Source organism: Oryzias melastigma, linkage group LG23 (genome assembly GCF_002922805.2).
Source record: "Oryzias melastigma strain HK-1 linkage group LG23, ASM292280v2, whole genome shotgun sequence".
Taxonomy (NCBI): domain Eukaryota; kingdom Metazoa; phylum Chordata; class Actinopteri; order Beloniformes; family Adrianichthyidae; genus Oryzias; species Oryzias melastigma.
This window is the reverse complement of record NC_050534.1, coordinates 10,146,374-10,164,931: the sequence shown is the minus strand read 5'-3', so window position 1 is coordinate 10,164,931 and position 18,558 is coordinate 10,146,374. Positions and strand designations below refer to the sequence as shown.

Sequence of the window (18,558 nt, the reverse complement as noted above, 5' to 3'; positions counted from 1 at the left end):
TACGCTAATGTAGCTAACAAGTAGCGGCGTCAAACGTTTTTTTTCTGTGTTACTAACAAGATACTGTGAATATGTGAATGTGGCTAACAAGTAGTGGTGTCAGAGTTTTCTTTTTAATGTGTTCCTAGCAAGGTACAGTGAATACGCTAACGTGGCTAACAAGTAGCGGTCGGACGTTGTTTTTCTTACTTGTTACTAACAAGGTTGTGAGTTAATGTATTCACAGTAACGTTTGTTTTAGCGGTGTCCGTCTGTTTTATTAGAAGTTCCAAACAGGGTTGAGAGTTACAGGAATTGGGAATACGCTAATGTGGCGGATACTTCTCACATGGCTAACATGTAGCGTGTTACAAACAAGTTCTAGAGTCCCTGTGAACACAGTTAATTAAGTGTGACTGACAAATTTATCTTTGACTTTTCCTTTTTTCCTAATGCACCTTAAACAGTAGTGCGCCTTATATATAACAAGTTCATAAATAGACCATTCAGTGACCGAGCTCTTTATAATCTGATACTATAGGGCAGAAAATACAATATTTCTTGGTAAAATACACAAAACCGCTTAAACAATCAGCATAATTCAAGGTGTAAAGGGGAATAAAGCAAATAAAATACAATTATCACTATCAATGAGTTTAATTCCACAGCAGATCACACTTTCATCATCACATCTCTTTATAAACACATCATATAGGCGTGTAGATGTACACGAGCACCACCACCAGCAGGTTCAGGACAGTGCCAACAATCCCCACAATCCCAAGCAAGTGATCAGGATCAACGGAGTATCCCGGGATGTTGGAATAAACCCGCTTAGGAGCAGGAGCCTGAATGAGAGACAGACATGTTCAGTTAGAGCACACGTAAGCTTTTGGTTTCAAATGTAAAGACCTGCTATAACCACCAGGACATGGCAGTTTACTTTGATTTTTGCTATAAGAAAATGTCTATTGGTTATAGCTAAGGAGAGGAGATACAACAACGGCAAAAGTACATTTGTAAAGTTCAGATTTGATTCTAGGAATTAAAAAAAAAAGCATTGATCCATAGTGTTTTCAGAGGGGCTTTTAAATCAAAGATGGATTTTAGGGTAAAACCATCCCCAGATTTAAAAGATTAACTCAAAATTAATTACATTTGAAGGACAAACTTTAGTTTCACAAAAATATTTAGATGGAAGAACAAACTCAAAAATACTGATAAAGATGGCAAGAAATCAAAAAAATCCAAATACAGACATATTGTAAACAACAGAATAGTGACATTTTCTTCCAAGTCACCAAACATTCGTCTAAGAAGCATCCTCCGTTTATGATGGTTCAGATTACCTCATTGTTAATCTTTCTTCCTTTTCTTTCTCTCAACGTCGATGTAGTATCCATTTGTCTGCCCTTGAACCCTCCAACAATAAACGCTCAAATGTGTTGTTCCCAAAAAATAAACCGGAACGTTCATAGGGTTGATGTCTGGGAAGACGCCGACACCTCTGTGCGATCTTGTTGTGTAAGTCGTCGCTGTGCTCTTTGCCCTGGGCTGCAGGAGCTCACAGGTCTGTAATAAATGGGTGTACGGAAGGATGTTGGACGGGTTTTAATGTGCATTTAACTGCACAGAATGTCCCCCTAGACCAAGAAAGCTGCTCAGCTGGACGACCGCTGTTTCTGTGTCAGGTCATGTAGTTGGCTCCAAAGCTCGTATGTGTGAGTCCTGGATGCTACAGAAGGGGCGAGTTATGAAGTATTCTTTTCACTGAGCCAGTATAGAATTGTACCGGAAATTCAGGGGTACGTAGGGTGTAGAACGAAAGTGCAACTACGACTAAAGTGAAGCTATCGACAACAACGATGGATGTCATCCAGAAAATCAGCGTTAACCAGTTGTTTCCATTTTTTTATGGACCTACAACCAACGAAGTCCAAAAATGGTTCTGTTCCGTCAGCCTCAGTGGGTCCATTTTATAACAGGAACACTCAAAATGTTGGAACAGACCGTACTGTTCCGCACCGCTCAGTGGAAATGAGGCTTTAGTGTAGCTCCAGTTGACCACTGCAACTCTTAAACCGTTCTGGTGGATTCTAAAGCAGAGAAAAGCAGCTTTACGCTGATACGCAACCATGTTAGGCCAGCAATGTCCTCTGATCTAAACCCTGTAGAGTACGTCTGAGTACAAACTGGATGATTGTACCCCAAGTGACCTGAATTGTATGTGGAAGTCAGAACGCCTTGCTTCTGAACAAGGATGAGCAAATTCTTTTCCCTACAAACCCTGCTCTGGAATATTCTAACTATCTAGCCATGTCACTGGGGTGGACAATTGGACTGGCTTGCCACCTCTACTACCACAGATCAGATCAGCTGGGAGAAGAGAAAATAACAACCAGGCTTGTCAGGGGGAGAGAGAAGATAACAGAGTCTTAAAAGTCCTTCCGCAATCTGAGTCTGAAGCTCTGTCCAGCAGGAGGAGTCCTTAGTCTAGTAAAGGAAACAAAAGGCTTGAGTAAACACAAGAAATGCATCTTTGCCCGATTCATCGCTGTTTCTCTGTCCAGTACACACCTTGTGGCTCCCGGTATATGTCACAGATTCGGGAGATGGATTGGTCCCGAATTCTCCAGGAAAAAGACGGCGACCAACCCATTCCCGATGCTCCAGGTGGCGGGTGACCCCGTCCGAGTTTCCTCCAGCATTCTTGGGATCCTCTAACTTTCTGGACGTCTCTCTAAGTTTTCTGTTGTCAATTCTTGCCCATCACATGATTACGTCCGTGACGAGTTCCATTTAGTTGGAATTTCCACGGTTGCATGGTGGCGCAGTGGTTAGCACTCTTGCCTCCAGTCCTGGCTGGGGGATCTGAAACACAATCCCCAATGAGGAACTTTCTGTGTGGAGTTAGTATGTTCTCCCCGTGCACACATGTTTTCTCTGGGGACTCCGGCTTCCTCCCACAATCCAAAAACAAGCTTCATAGGTTAATTGGTGACTCTAAACTGTCTGCAGGTGTGAATGCTAGTGTGTATGGGTGTGACTGCGGCTCTGTGATGGACTGGCAACCTGTCCAGAGTGTATCCTGCTTTCACACACGAGTGGGAGGTTAGCCTCCGGCAGCCACGAGAGGAATTGCCACTTATGGCATATAATACAAAATAAGGAACCCAGAAATAAAAATATTTAAAAAACACACCCCGTCACAGACACACCTGGACCCGGCCCTGGAGTTGCCCATCCCGGTCTCAGAACATTACAACCCTGGGCTCCCACAGCAAGCGTTCGATGCGACCGTTGGAGTCTTTACATAACTTTAAAAGTATTGTAATCTGTAATCTGGCCTCTGCGGCGCTTGGAATCCGTTTCGTTGGGTTCAAATTTCTGCTGGACACTAGAGGTAAGTCGCAGCACTTTTTGCGAAGTTGGGGCTATTAACAAGCTAAATTGTAATAAATGGTGGATTATCACATGAACCTACATGAGTTTGGAGTTTCATGAGGTTGGCAGCAGAGACGGTGTTTGCAGCCGTCCCGTAGCCAAAGGGAGTCATCTGCTGTAGCCAGACCTGAGCTGTAACGCTTGCTGTGGGAGCCTGAGGTGAGGCTAGTTCGTCAATTTGAACTATCTTTATTATTGTCTTAGTTTACATATTAAACTAGTAAAATTGTTTCTTCTAATTCATTAGCTTCAAAGGGAACTTGTATAAAGAACAATATATCTAACTTATTGTGAGAAGTGGATATTAGTCATTTAAAACTATCTATACAGCCATTGTCTTTGTCCTTCTTGTACTAGAGCACCATTAGACAGGCTTAGCTGCTCTCCTTCTCGAATGTTTTCGCGGAGGTCCCATTAATTTCAGCAACTGCACTAAATGAACATCCCCTTGACAAAGGCACAGAAGGTATGAAGCGGGGAGAGGCTCTTGGCTGGATGGATGTACCGCTGTTAATCTTTAATTAGACTCAAATAGGATTGGGACGAATTTCACTGGCATCAGCACCAGGAAGTATCATCTGCCAGCTCAAGACAGAGATGACAAGAGAGAGGATTTTGTGTCTGAGGTTTTTTTTTTGCCAAAGCAGGCTGGGGGTGGGGGGGGTTACTGCAAATTTGGCAGAGGGGACTTATGAGCTTAACAAAAACAAGTCACACAATGGTGGGTGCCATCATTTATTCGCGATTTAAAACGCTTTGTAGGGTATTAGGCGTCTTGGGGAAAATATCCACAATTAAGTTTAGTCACCGGACAGAAAAGAGCTTCCAGTGGACGTGCGTGTTGTACAATCAATTCTCCTCTGGAGCCGTACATCTAAAACGGTGCCCTTCAGATTAAGGTACACATTCTTTTTGTCCTCTAATGGGGAGAGACTTCTTCCATCCACCATCAGTTTGACAAAGTACCACCACCAGGAAGAAGGATGCCATTTTTCACAAGGTAAACAGGGTCATAAACCACCCGTGGAAGAGGCTATTACTTTCTTACCTGACACCACCACCCGTTTATCCCACTGACTGTATATAGAGAGCTGGACTGAGTGGCCCCTCCCCCTCTCTCATAGATCTAGTCTAATCTCATAGACTTCTATTGAGAAATAAACAGTTATTAATCAGTTCTATATGTCCGAAAAACTATTCCAATATATTTTTCTTAAGATCTTTTTGCTAATTTTTCCTAAAAATGTTTCTTTAACGCAAAGTATTCAAGTTATAATCTGACCAATCGGCATGTGTTGCCTACTCAGATGTTTGATTGACAGATACTCCCGAGTTGCTTTCAGTGGAAGGGGCGGGGACTTTGATCAAGCTTACTCCTGATTGGTGACACTAGTTTCCATAGTAACGTTGACTGAGACTGACTCCAAACCAAACACTGTCATCTGGCACCAATTGGCGACGTCCATATTGCGGAAAAATGGCAACTAAATTGGCTTCATTTTGTTGGAGCCGGAGCCAAGTCATTTACTATATATGACATCACAGTCGCTCTGTGGAGTTCTCTATATACAGTCAATGGTTTTACCCTATGAAACCCAAACAGGAAGTAGCTAGCAACGCTCAATAAGTTGAACTAAAGTAAGAGCTAAAGCAACCTCACAGATTAGATTTTTGTCCTTCTTGGCTTGCCGTACCTGTGACTCAAATAGTCTTTTATTGCATAAAATCAGGGGTTACAACCACTTTGATTAAAACTAGTGTTTTTTGGGGGTATTTTTAAAATAATGTACAACCTCTGTGTGAGGAGTAACTTGGAAAAAGGAAGTAGGGTTTCATACAGTTTGATTTTGATGACCTAATATTCTTGTAAGAGGCAGAAAATGACTTGCTGGGGAAGATTTGAGCACCTTTAATTTGCTTCGCCTTTACAATTTTAAGTAACCCCGCCCCCACTTCCCTTCATCATTCTCTGTTTCCATGCTCTCCCATTACCTCCTTAAGCCCCCAACCGGATTTTACGATTTGACTAAAAAAATAATCGGAAATTCAAATTTAAGCTAAATTTTTGTTCTCCATGATCAGAAAAATGCTACAACAACATGTTAAAAACAGCAAAAATAAAATTTTAATCAGTGTGAGTCTTTGAATGATTGTTGCTTTTATTAGTTTTGTAGAAACATCTGCTTTAGCCGCATGTATTTGCTGTTTGAGGACTCGTTTACTTCTAATGAAGTGACTTCATCCGGATGATACTTTCTCACCGCTGCATCAGTATTATGATCACATTTCTCCAGGAAGCTCACCGTCACTCTTCGCTGTTCCGGTGCTTCTTCCCCGCCGCATCTCACCGTGCATCTTTATCCTCCATGAGCTGAGTTGACTGAATCACCTTTCCTGTTTCCTGGCTGTGCGCTTCCTCCACTTCACCTTACACCATTTCAGCAAAAACAAACACAAGCATGTTTGCTTTTATCTTGGAATATTTACTGTATTTTCGGCACTATAAGGACTAAAGCCTTAATTTAATTTAAAATGACAGTGCATCTTAAAATCTGAACCAACTTATTATATATAGAATAATTCCGGTGTACTTACTAATGTGATTTTTGAGAGGTACACGGCGCTCTTTCCCAATGCCAGTGTTTTTTTTTTCTTTCTTTCTTTTTACAAGTTGCTAACAAAATTGGGTGTTATTATGAATACGCTTACGTAGCTAATTACATAGCTAACGATGCTGAACTGTGTTTTTTTTTTTTTTTTAGTTAATATAAATAACTTCAACCTCGGCTAATATGTACCGATGTACATTTTTTTTTACTTACAAGGTTAGTAGTTAACATATATAAAGCCAAAGAGATATATTTCTATAGATGCTTTGCTAGCCTGTTACCATTCTCCAAGATACAGAAAGAGTGATGCTATATTAGAAATGTCAGTAAACATTGAGATACAGTTTAGCAGAAACAGTTAAATGACCATAAAATTATTCATTTTGGTCTGAAAAAACTCTGATTATCACAAAAATAAGACCCATGTCATGGTATTATTTTTGTACAAAGTGAAACAGATGAACAACATTTCAAACTTTCTATAAGTAAATATGACATTATATGGAATGTAATGAATACCTGATGCATGGTTGTGATTTCATTCAACTCTACACACAGACTAAGATTTACACAAACTCCTCGGTTTGTCTTTGTAAACGGGTTGGTTGGTTGTCGACATTGCTGCAGACCGCTAGCGGCGGTTGTATATGAGTCGGTGCATCGATGTGGAGCGGACTGGGAGCTGTTCGCCCCGGTCAACGATGGTGGAGGACCGGGGGTCACAGTGTGCACTGTAGTCTGGGCCTCCGTTGCTGCTACAGTCTGGGTGGTATTCACCTTAAAGGACGCTGCGGACAGGGCTAAACTTTCACTATTGAGACTAAACTCACTCAGATCTTCCTAAAATGTATCAAATGTAATATTTTACTAGTAAAATGTCTTGTTTTTCATATTTTGTTTGTGCAATTGTAACACAGCAGTAAACAGACATCTTTACCATTCTAATATGGCGTCCAAACAAGTTCCGTGAATGCAGTTAGCTAAGTCTGATGGACTCATAAACAGGAGTTCGGGGTGCCTTCTATATGACATAAATTCAAAATCAGACCATCACTTACGCCTTATAATCCAGTGCGATTTATGGTGTGGAAAATACGGTTTCCTTCAAAACTGTCCAAAATACCCTGCATTTAGAGGGATTTATCTCTGTCTGGGTGTCAAACTAAAAACACAATCAATATGTTTCTATTTCTGCCACAGAGATCCACTCTGAGCTTGTTCATCAAACCTGAAGGAAGGATGTATCCGAGACATTCATTTCAGTTTCTTTATCTGGAGGAAGACGCTCCTCGCTCCCCCTCTGCCTCAGAAGAGTCACCTTTGCGCCTCTGCTGGGATTGTTTGTAAATGATGGCGGCATTGATTTCAGCCTCACACGGGACTCTGTGTTCACGCAATTTGTTTGTGGGGAAGGGGGTAAAATGGGAGCAATGCAGGTAATGGAGATGGAAACAGGAGAGAGAAAATACCCAAGAGATGAGTCCAAACAGAAAGACAGTTTTATTCCTTAAGTCCTTGAAAGCATCAGCAGATATTAGAGGCTTAATTTTGCTGCTGGACTTAAACTAAATCAGCTGCGACACATTTGTGAAAGCTCAGTGATCATGATGGTGTTGTTGTGTGGATGAAACTGAAGTGAGACATTTTTATCTCATGTGGGGGAGATGGGTGTGTCCTCACATAAAAGAAGTGTTTTCACAGGAGGACTGGAACATAGGAGGCTGGGGGTGAAAGAAAGGTGAAAACTAATGACAGTACTGCCATCTACTGACGGAAACACACAAGTACATTCATTCATTTTATTAGATTTGTGCTCATTTCAATTTTTTTTTGCCTCAAAATTCCTTATACGCTGCTAAATACATTAGATACATAAAAAGTGGTGAAAATTTTTAAATGGGATTCTTTATTTGAGAGTTCAGTAAAAAAATGAATTAATAAAATCTAAAAAACCTCAATGAAAGTGATTGTTATCACTTTTTGAACCAATCGAGACTCTATGAGGCCTTAATAAACTGTACATTTTTTGTTGTCAATGATTAAAAAGTTTGAAGTAAAAAAAAAAGTAAGCATAAAAAGGCCAAACAAATTAAAAGTAACTTTTTTATTTGTACATTTAGTTCTAAAACTGCTTTAAAAAATGTAAACAGATTTATGAGGCGGCCTATTTAAAACTGTATGTTTTTTTATGTAAACACTCCATGAACAAGAAAGTTATCATTATTATTATTGTTATTAGCAGTAGTAGTAGTGGTGGTAGTATTTTACCTAATATATTTTTAAAATACATTTTTGAACAGGAAAAACTTTAAGGTTCTTTTAACAAAAATAGCATTAAATTATTTTTTTTTTCAAAAAGAGTAAATTTTTTTTATTATCTTTGTTACCTTAAAAGTAATATTTCAATAAAGTTTTGACATTTTGTCTATCTTGGTGTCCTGCAAGCATTTTACTTTGCAACGATTTTCTTAACAGTAGCCCATTTAGTGTTTATATATATATAAAAATGAGAATTAAAATGGGAAAAATTACTATAAAGAAAAATGATTAATGCTCATATTGTTATTATGAAGATTTGAGTGCGGGTTTATTTAGAAATATGACATTTTTTATGTTAAAATATTCCTTAACCCCAAATGTACTTAATTAAAGTAGTAATATGGCAACAAAGTACTACAGTTGAGATTATATAGTATTTTGCTGCAGCTTACTGTCAAATATTTTGCCAAAATATTTTTTTTGTATCTCCTAATAGGATAAAAACTCTCGCGCTGTTTACCTATATGTTTGTGAGTGTGAATTTAGAAGTATATTATGCATTAATAATTAATACAAATTATTTTACTGTTTACAATCTGAACAATCATTTCAATATTTCATAATTATCCAAAAGTATTTCAAAAAAGTTGCTTGTTTTTCTTCTTCATCTCCCATATTCCCACAGGTTTTTAGAAAAATTCTTCCTAAGAACTAAAGAACCTTCATACTAAGAGCTGCTCCTTGGACTGTTTTCCATTTCAATCAGGTTTGCCTCTCTTGGCCCTTTGCATCATGGGAAATCTCCGGCTGCATCTCTGACTCAGCGGGACTCCCGACTCTAAACACAGGTTGTGGTTATCTTCCGCCTCAGCTCCTTCAGAGCTTCACGGGTAGATTTCCCAGCAGCCTCAGACGGTCCAGAACACAGCAGCCAGTCCGACGTTCCATCATCCACATCGCTCCATCCCGCGCTGGGTTTCCGTGGGCGGTCATGGAATCAACCAAAAGGACGGCAGCGTTTCCACACAAACACACTCGAGCTTCTGCTGCACCAACAGATCCTATTTATCCTATAAAGCAGCAACTTAAAAATGTCTGTAACAGTCAAAACTTGGATCCCTCTGTGACCTTGAAGCCCATTAAATTGTTCTTTTTCCAAAGTTTCTGCGACATATTAATTGTTAGCTCTCCAATAATGAGTATGTATATTTATTTATTTATAACAGTGCAGACAAAAACTTAATTACACTGTTTTGTGTCAACATCAGGACCTTCTATTAAAAGCTGAAGCTTCTTTTCCCATATGGGACATAAAATAGTGCCCAAATAAAGACGTTTTTGTGTCTAAAAAAATAAAAACAAAGCGTCCAACAACATTTAAAACATTGGTAACACTTTTATAAGTGAGTGTTTATTAGGGAAAAAGGCTTTAAATCCTGTTAATCAGCAAGAATCGATCGTTTTATTTTTTTCCCCAGAACAAATCCTGCAGTTCTTGATACATTTAGTGCTTTATGTGTCTGTAAATGAACTATCTTCAGTGTATAGTCACATTTGAACAATGTACTACAGAGGTATAATGTGGGAGGGGTTATCAGTAGCTACACTCGCATCCGGATCCGTGTCTTGGATTTCCAAGGCCTGCTTCCCACTGTGGGGCGGGGCTAAATTTGAAGTCCCGCGGTGCACAGCGCCAGCAGCACCATCGACACCATGCTGAGAGCGGGCGTCATCGTGGGAGCTGCACCTGCAGAAAGAAGGACATTTCATATCGGACCGGCATTTTTAGCAGCTGCGTCGACGTCCGGCCTTACCCTTAATCCGAATCTTCCTGATTGGGCCATCCCCCCCTTCGTATCGGCCGCGCACCATCAGCTCAAAGTCTCCAACCTGAGGCATGGGGAAGTCCATAAAGTGCCAACCGGTGATGTAGACCTTCCCGTAGTAGTAGCCTGTTTTTCTGAACATGACCTGCGAACAAGAAAGGAAAGTTTTAACTCATCCATCCGGGTTTTTAGTAACAAATGTCTCAGTACACTCACCTTATAGTACAGAGGGAAGGAGATGTTACCAAACCAGTCGTACTGGATGTGGTCCCACCACACATACAACCACTTTCCTGTCCAGCTGACGTAGCGCCACATCCTGGGGGGTTCTGGTGGTGCTGTAGAGGAAGTGCTTATTAAGCCTTTTGATTTCATGAAACATTCGATTTGCCGCTCTTGGCTTTGTCTTACGTGGTCTCTTTGTGAACATCTCGCAGTGCTCTCCGGGAGGCCCGAGGCCGGCCCCGTTGAAGGCCCGGACCTCAATGAGGTAGTGCGCGTCCGGCAGCATGTTCTCCAGCCTGGTCTGGTTGGCGGTTGCTGGGACGAATATGCGATTGGCTCCTGGTTCTGGGTCGTCATACTTCCTCCAGTACTTAACCTAACAGGACAGAAAGGAATATTTCATCCATCCATAGTTGGGCGAAGACGAACTGTTTCGAACTGTTTGGTCTGTACCTGGTATCCTTCAACGTACTGCTGCAGGCCTGTTCCTGTGTCCACCACCGGCAGCCACCAAACCACAGCCTCGGTGGAGGACACTGGCCGGGCATAGATGTCTGTGGGAGACTCTGTTGGAACTGAAAACAAAATCAAAATGTCTAGGAATGTTAAAGGAAGATTTGCGTCGACCAGGAACTACCTACTCACCATCTCTTGGATAGTAGATGACTTTGGTGAGGCTGTAGGGTCCGTCTCCTTTCACATTGAAAGACTTTATCTTCACTTGGAACTCTCGAACCTGGAAGTCCTCCTCAGTTGGAACGAAGTAGGTGTCTTTGTGAGCGTATCGCCTCGTCTCCGGATCGGAGATGGTCTCATACCACCAGTCGTAAGCATCGTGGGGCTTGAAAGCCACGATGTAGCCAAATTTTTTGCCAGAGAAAAACCATGGCTGCACAGGCTAAAGGAGGAAAGACACACTTGTAAACCGAATTAACATAAATATGAATTATTATTAGGAAACACCTACAGTCCACGTGATGACGATTTCGCCGTTCCTTCCTCCATATCCAGCCACGTCAGTGGGAGAAACCACAGGAGCTGGAGAGGGAAAGTTCATAGTTTATTCCTTTAACATCTGATGAACTGTAAAAAGTTTGAATGTTTAGATGTATGTCCTTACGGGCATCCCAGGTTTTGATCTTGAGGGAAGGGATGCTGGCCTCTCCAGATCCATACTCGTTGGTGGCAAATATTCTGAACTGGTATTCCAGCCAGGGGTACAGGTCTGTGACCTCTGCCCTCTCCATAGTTCCATCCAGGATGGTTGGAGCTGCAAACAACCATAGAAAATGCTCATGACTAGAAAGTATGTCTACTTTCCTGGATTGTGCCTGAGGAACGTGGTTTCCCTCCGCTGGCTAACAGCAGTACTCACAGGTACTAGCATTTTTCCAGTCGTCTTCATTCAAAGCCCAGAAGTGCCTCGTCTGAACAGTGTAGTAGAGAATGGGGCTGTTGTGCTCTGCTCCTTTGGTCCACAGCAGCTTCACCCACGTGTCTCCAATCTCCTCCACGCGAATAACGCCAGGAGGCCCGGGGACACCTGGAGATCGGGTAATTATGTGACAATTTGACCAACTTGTTAGTCTACTTTACTTCTCAGTTTATTTACATAAATCATGAGAATAAAACAATTATCATGTTCTACAGACTAAAAGGCGCAGCATCAATGAATGGTCTATTTACAAACTTTAGTCTTGTAGTATTTTTTTCTTTTTCGTCCTGTAACCTTTTAAACTTTAGCACACTGAACTGTAAGGTGCATAAAACAGGACAAAAGAGTCAAGGATAAGTCCATTAGTCAGTCAGACTTTATTAACTGGGTTTACAGTAACTATATATTTTTGTTTATAACACGCTACACATTAGCCATGTAGAAGGTTTTCACAATACTTGTAATGTAACTCCCAATCTTGTTTGAAAACCGTAAAAAACACATTAATATTGCTAAAATAAATGTTAATCTTGCTACGCTTCTTTGTAACATCCCACACGTTAGCCACATTAGCAGCATTAGCCACATTCAAAGCCATAGCGCCATTAGCAGCATTAGCTGTATTGGAAGCATTAGCTACTTTTGAAACATTAGCCACGTTCAAAGCGTAAGTCGCATTAAAAGTATTAGCCACATTGGAAGTCTCAGCACCATTAGAACATTACCCACATTGAAAACATTAGAAACATTAGCCACATTGAAAGCGTTAGCAGCATTAGAAGCATTAGTCATATCTGAAGTATTAGCTGCAGTAGAAGCATCAGCCACATTGGAAAGATTAGCCACATTCGAAGCGTTAGTCAGATCAAAAGTATTAGCCACATTGAAACTGTTAGCCGGATTAGAATCAGTAACCACATTGGGATCGTTAGCCGCATTAGAAACATTAGCCACATTGAAAGCGTTAGCTTCATTAGAAACATTAGCCACATTGAAAGCGATAGCTTCATTAGAATCAGTAACCACATTGGAAGTGTTAGCTTCATTAGAAACGTTAGCCACATTGAAAGCGTTAGCTTCATTAGAAACATTAGCCACATTTGGATCGTTAGCTTCATTAGAAACATTAGCCACATTGAAAGCGTTAGCTTCATTAGAAACATTAGCCACATTGGGATCGTTAGCCGCATTAGAAACATTAGCCACATTGAAAGCGTTAGCTTCATTAGAAACATTAGCCACATTGAAAGCGTTAGCTTCATTAGAATCAGTAACCACATTGGAAGCGTTAGCTTCATTAGAAACGTTAGCCACATTGAAAGCGTTAGCTTCATTAGAAACATTAGCCACATTGAAAGTGTTAGCTTCATTAGAAACATTAGCCACATTGAAAGCGTTAGCTTCATTTGAAACATTAGCCACATTGAAAGTGTTAGCTTCATTTGAAACATTAGCCACATTGAAAGTGTTAGCTTCATTAGAAACATTAGCCACATTGAAAGCGTTAGCTTCATTAGAAACATTAGCCACATTGAAAGTGTTAGCTTCATTAGAAACGTTAGCCACATTGGAAGCGTTTGCTGCATTAGAAACGTTAGCCACATTGAAAGTGTTAGCTTCATTAGAAACGTTAGCCACATTGGAAGCGTTAGCTGCATTAGAAACACTAGCTACTGTACATTTTAGCCATAGTTTGCGTATTGAGAATACCTGTATGGCTCAACCTTTGTAATGACACGTTTAAAATCAGACTGATGTTGCTTTAATAAATGTTACTGTGACTACACTCACTCCAAACCTCATTAGTAAGACATAAAAAACACATTACAGTACAGTTACACATAGCCACATTACTTACAATAACATTTTGACAGAGCGCCATGTACCTCTCAAAGTCGCTTCGACATCACTAATCACAGCCAGAATTAATCAATGTATAAAGCGCTACAAATTATATATAAGGTGCACTTTTGTCTTTTGAAAAAAAAAAAAAATAGGGTTTGAAAGTGTGATTTAAAGTGCAGAAAATATTATACATAACAAAAAACTGAAACGTACCTACAACTTTGAGGTCAGCATATGCTGTGTCACTGTCCACCACGGTTTGGGCTGTACAGGTGTAGCGCCCCTCATGCCAAATCTGGGCATTTTTTATTCGTAGGTCGCCAGTCCCGTCTTGGTTCTATTCAGCAAAATATAAACCAATTAAAAAATTAAAAAAAAAAACATGGAGGAAAAGGGTCTCACACACACACACACACACAAAATATTTCCTAAAGCTTAACATTTCCTTAATCGTCCTCCTACCATAACTCGTTCATAATGTTGCCACTCAGAATCAAAGTCGATGACGCGGAAGTCAATAGCCCAGACGAACGTGATGTCCAGCATGGGGTCGAATGAAGCACTGCACCTGAGGATGACCTCATCTCCCACCTTCACCTCACTGTCTTCAGGTGCTATTGTGATGCTGGTAGCCTCTAAAGAGAGAATGTAGACAAAAACAAAAGATTTGATTACCTACATTTAATATCATGGTATAGAAGTAGTACTTTTATTCATAGAATGTCCTACTTAACGTTTTAATGTTTCTTCTCAAAACTAAATACAATTTTGAGGAGACTGATAAAAAATGACATTTTATTCTCCCAAAGATTGTCTTCAAAGGTCAAAAAACAAACAAAAACAAATGCTGGAGGTTTACAGACGTACCAGTGATGGTGAGATAACCAGAGTTGTTTGCCTTCCCTCTGTCATTCTCAGCGAAGCAGGTGTACAAACCCTCATCGTTCTTGGTGGCGTTGCGAATCTCCAGAGTCCCGTCAATCATGACAGAAATTCTTCAGAACAAAAACAAAATTTCAATAAAAATATTTGAATCTTGTTGTTGTGGACCTGAAGGATGATCAAACCACTCCAGCTGACCGTGTGCTGTTAAAGAGGAGCTCGTCGCCTTTCTTCCAGATGAAGCGGGGTCGCGGGGCTGCCCTGGGTTTGCACTCGATCAGCACTCGCCCGTCTTTGGCGCCGAGGAGCTGCTTCTTCACCGGGTTGAACTCAAACGTTGGTGCACAGGCTGATGGGAGGTTTTTGTAGAAAAGGATTTTGATGCTACATGTGTACACATTCTCGAACGCGCAATCTTGTAGGGTCTAAGCGCACATTCTTGAGCGCACTTTCAGCGTATGGCGTCAACACTAGACAAGCAGGGAGGGGCTTCTCTTGAGTTCTATCACATGTTTGAAGAGATTTGGTGCAAACCGTCTCTCTAAATTAACATATTTTAATTTTTCCTTGGATGCTTAATCATATTTGGAATTCAGGAAACAATATGTTTGTATAGACAATGTCAAATCAACTTTTATGGATATTCCTGTCGGTGTACCTCAGGGCTCAATACTTAGACCTCTGCTATTTTCTAAGTTTATTAATGATTTGCCAAATTCATGTAATAATGTTGAATTTCAATTGTATGCTGATGACGCCGTCATCTTCACTGGTGCAAGAAGTATTCAAGAATCAACCTCCGTTCTCACCTCAGCCATGGCTCCTGTAAATGAGTGTTTTTTAACTTTGGTCGTAAAAAATTGCATAGCGATGTGTGAACATGAGAACTTTGTACATAGAAGCCTGAAATGCATACTTTTATAGACTTTTCATTGAAGTGGTTGGTTGAACGTAGCTTTAGATCAACTTCAACTCCTTTTTCAGGAGAACTCACCGATGACGCGGAGCTCGGCGTTGGCGTATTTGATGCCCCAGTAGTTTTCCGCGATGCACTGGTACATGCCGGAGTCGTCGAAGGTGAGACTGGAGAACTTGAGCTCACCTTTACCATACTTTAAAGATAAATATGGACATAAGTAGAAGAAAAGAACATAAAATCCCAACATCAAATGCTAACACAGCTCAGTTAAGGCCTGGCCCCTATTTATTTATTTTTTACCATGTATCCGTCTTTGTACCACCGGATGAAAGGGAAAGGTTTCCCTGATGCCACACATCGCATTGTATGTTCCGACCCAATGTCCACCTGGGTGTTGTTGATAGTCTCTGCCCACTCTGGAGCCGCTACAAAAACACACACAGATTCACGCTCTGGCTGGCTAAGGAACAAACCGTTTAAGGCGACACTTACACTCCACATAGAGCCAGGCCTTGTGCCAGTCCTTCCCTTTGGTGTTGATCGCCTCACACTCGTACCCGCCCACGTCTTCATACTGCACGTTGTACAGGTGAAGCACGGCTCCTGATTCGCTAATTTCGTGGTTTGCTGGGAGATCCGTCGAATCCACTTTCCTCCAAACGATATGGGGGATCGGACTGAAGGGAAGAACAACAAGAATTTGTACAAAAGAACATGTTCAAGAAATTAGACAAAAATTACTAATGCCAAACTCAATTGCACAGGGGGCCAAAATCCAAAACAGACCTTAGGTGGGCCGAACAGGATAAACGTTTATTGAACACACTAGAACAAAAAAATTCAAACTTTACATTTTTAATATTACTATGAATAAAAACAGGTATGAATATTATTCTAGAATAAATCAACTCAAACCTTAAATACATTTTAATATTTTACTCCCCCCAAAAATATATTTTGTCAAAATTATAAAAGTTAGAAATAAACTGAACGTTAAGAGAAAAAAAACACTAATATTTTTTTTACTTTATTGACATTTTATATGAAAAATTACAGTCATTAACAACCCAAAAGATTTTAATCTCCATAAAATGTATCCTGATAAAATTATGCAAATATAAACAAACAAACAAATTTGGGGGGAAAAGTGCTTTTAAACAAAAACTCATTAAAAATAAAAATAAAATATTATTTTTTAGACATTTATTTTCTATAATTACCTTTTTCTATGTGGGTTTTCAATGTTTCATCTGTAAAAAACTCTGCAGTACGCATGCCACAAGGCAGAGGGCGCTAGTGAGCCGAGAGAATGTATGTGACTGCAGCTAAAGAATAATAGAATTAGTGGTAGCAAGTCAAGTGCAGCCTTCCAGTTATTCTTTAATGTTGTTTAGCATCAATTTTTAAATGAAGGAATTTGTTTTTAAACCCCTAAACTCAAGAGTTTGTTTAGATATGTCACTGGTAGAGATCTCCACTGAGACAGAGAGACTTTAACACTGAAGAAAGAAAAGGAAAACTTCTACAAACAGGTCAAAAGTGAGTCTATAACAACAATCTTGGTGATTTTTTTTATGCTACAAGTTTGTAAATGAAAGAAAAATACAACAAACGTTAACTATTGAACAAGCTACTCTCAATGTTTCATATGTTTGTAAATCTGACTGATGATGTCACTGCCTCACTAGCTGTGAACCTCACCACACGTCGCTGGTGTTTACACACATCTACATAGACTTTTCATTGGAAGTGGCTTCTTATCGGCACGTTGCTGAGGGTGGTGTGAACGTAGCTTCCAAGATACTTGATGATACACAAACCACACGTACGACAATCAAGCGTTCCTATTTCAACAGGCCTGAAGAGAACTGCGAGACACACCAGGGCTCCCCTTAAGAAGTGCCCTCTCCTCTCTTTGACCCTTCATGGATCCAGACAATTCAACAACTCAAACACCCGAACAGGTACAGGTCCATGTGACTAGGGCTTTACTTTGTAAGGAACTTACATCTATGGATAATCAGGTCAATTCATGGACAGAGTAAGCTGTCTGGCATAGGCAGTTGAAAGGGGCCAATTTTTACAGAATGAGAAAATTCCACATCTTTCACTTTGCTACTCCACAAATACATGTCCTTAACAAGTGTGCTGCTGTTTAAAAGGCAGATCAAGTGATTTTCTAATAGAAAAATATGTATTTCCAACATTAAATGTGTTGATTCAACAACACTAATTAGGCTTTGATTATGCTAAATTTGTTTGTAGTCACAATTTTGCTCTTCATCCAAAAAATAGCCTAATTTTCACTTGTGTTTTGCTTTTTTTTTTTTTTGCTCTGTTGACATCTAGACATCAACATTTCTGGTTTATAGTCGATTGACGTTCGCTTAGATCAGGGGTCTGTGACCTGCGGCTCCAGAGCCACGTGTGGCTCTTTTATCTCTCCATGGCGGCTCTCTGGCTGAAGAAAAATTAAATAGTAATTTTCAAAAATTTGGAGATGGACTATTATTTTAGCAAAATGCTAAAATTGTTGGCTAATTTGCTATTTACTGTGTTTTTAGGCTAATTTAGAGTTTAGCTTCTATTTAACAATTTACAATTTTAACTAATTTAGTTTACTGAGGAATTTTATGCTAATTTGGGGTTTAGCTAATAATTTAGCAAAATGCTGATGTTTTTGGCTAATTTGTTATCTACTGAAGTTTTCTGGGGTAATTTAGAATTTAGCTTTTCTTTTAGAAACAGGCTAACTTTTTTGACTAGTTTAGTTTAGTTTAATTTTGGCTATTTACGAGTTCAGCTAGTAACTGAGCAACGAGCTAGCTTTTTTGGGCTAATTTGGTCTCTAATTAAATTTTTTATGCTAATTTGGAGTTTAGCTAATATTTTAGCAACATGCTAACATTTTTCGCTAATTGTTATCTACTGGAGTTTTTAGGCTAATTTAGAGTTTAGCTTTTATTTTAGCAACATGCTAACATTTTAGCTGATTTAATTTACTGAGGAATTTTATGCTAATTTAGCTAGTAATTAAGCAACGAGCTAGCGTTTTTTGCTAAATTGGCCTCAACTTAAGGTAAATAAAAAATCCCATTTTGAGAAATGCTAGTTTCTTTTCAGATGTTTGATTTT

The 18,558-nt window shown here is 39.8% G+C and overlaps 1 protein-coding gene and 1 long non-coding RNA gene across 4 annotated transcripts in view; one reads left to right on the top strand and one right to left on the bottom strand.

Moving 5' to 3' along the window:
* Window positions 1-9,484: 9,484 nt before the first annotated feature.
* The window catches only part of cntn1b (contactin 1b), an 18,644-nt gene continuing 9,570 nt past the window's right edge, over window positions 9,485-18,558 (bottom strand). For all 3 annotated transcript variants that reach the window (XM_024283563.2, XM_024283555.2, XM_024283547.2), the window contains 16 exons: window positions 15,916-16,100; window positions 15,724-15,848; window positions 15,499-15,616; window positions 14,703-14,853; window positions 14,490-14,617; window positions 14,085-14,257; window positions 13,836-13,959; window positions 11,718-11,885; window positions 11,463-11,612; window positions 11,310-11,380; window positions 10,988-11,240; window positions 10,796-10,917; window positions 10,529-10,718; window positions 10,334-10,455; window positions 10,106-10,262; window positions 9,485-10,038 (listed from right to left, as the gene is read on the bottom strand). In XM_024283563.2, coding sequence (XP_024139331.1) covers window positions 9,956-10,038; window positions 10,106-10,262; window positions 10,334-10,455; window positions 10,529-10,718; window positions 10,796-10,917; window positions 10,988-11,240; window positions 11,310-11,380; window positions 11,463-11,612; window positions 11,718-11,885; window positions 13,836-13,959; window positions 14,085-14,257; window positions 14,490-14,617; window positions 14,703-14,853; window positions 15,499-15,616; window positions 15,724-15,848; window positions 15,916-16,100 — 2,320 coding nt within the window. In that variant the 3' untranslated portion in view covers window positions 9,485-9,955. The remainder of the gene's footprint in view (window positions 10,039-10,105; window positions 10,263-10,333; window positions 10,456-10,528; window positions 10,719-10,795; window positions 10,918-10,987; window positions 11,241-11,309; window positions 11,381-11,462; window positions 11,613-11,717; window positions 11,886-13,835; window positions 13,960-14,084; window positions 14,258-14,489; window positions 14,618-14,702; window positions 14,854-15,498; window positions 15,617-15,723; window positions 15,849-15,915; window positions 16,101-18,558) is intronic.
* The window catches only part of LOC112153385, a 40,036-nt gene continuing 38,735 nt past the window's right edge, over window positions 17,258-18,558 (top strand). Inside the window, exon 1 of the long non-coding RNA XR_002920490.2 lies at window positions 17,258-17,387. This is a non-coding gene — a long non-coding RNA (uncharacterized LOC112153385). The remainder of the gene's footprint in view (window positions 17,388-18,558) is intronic.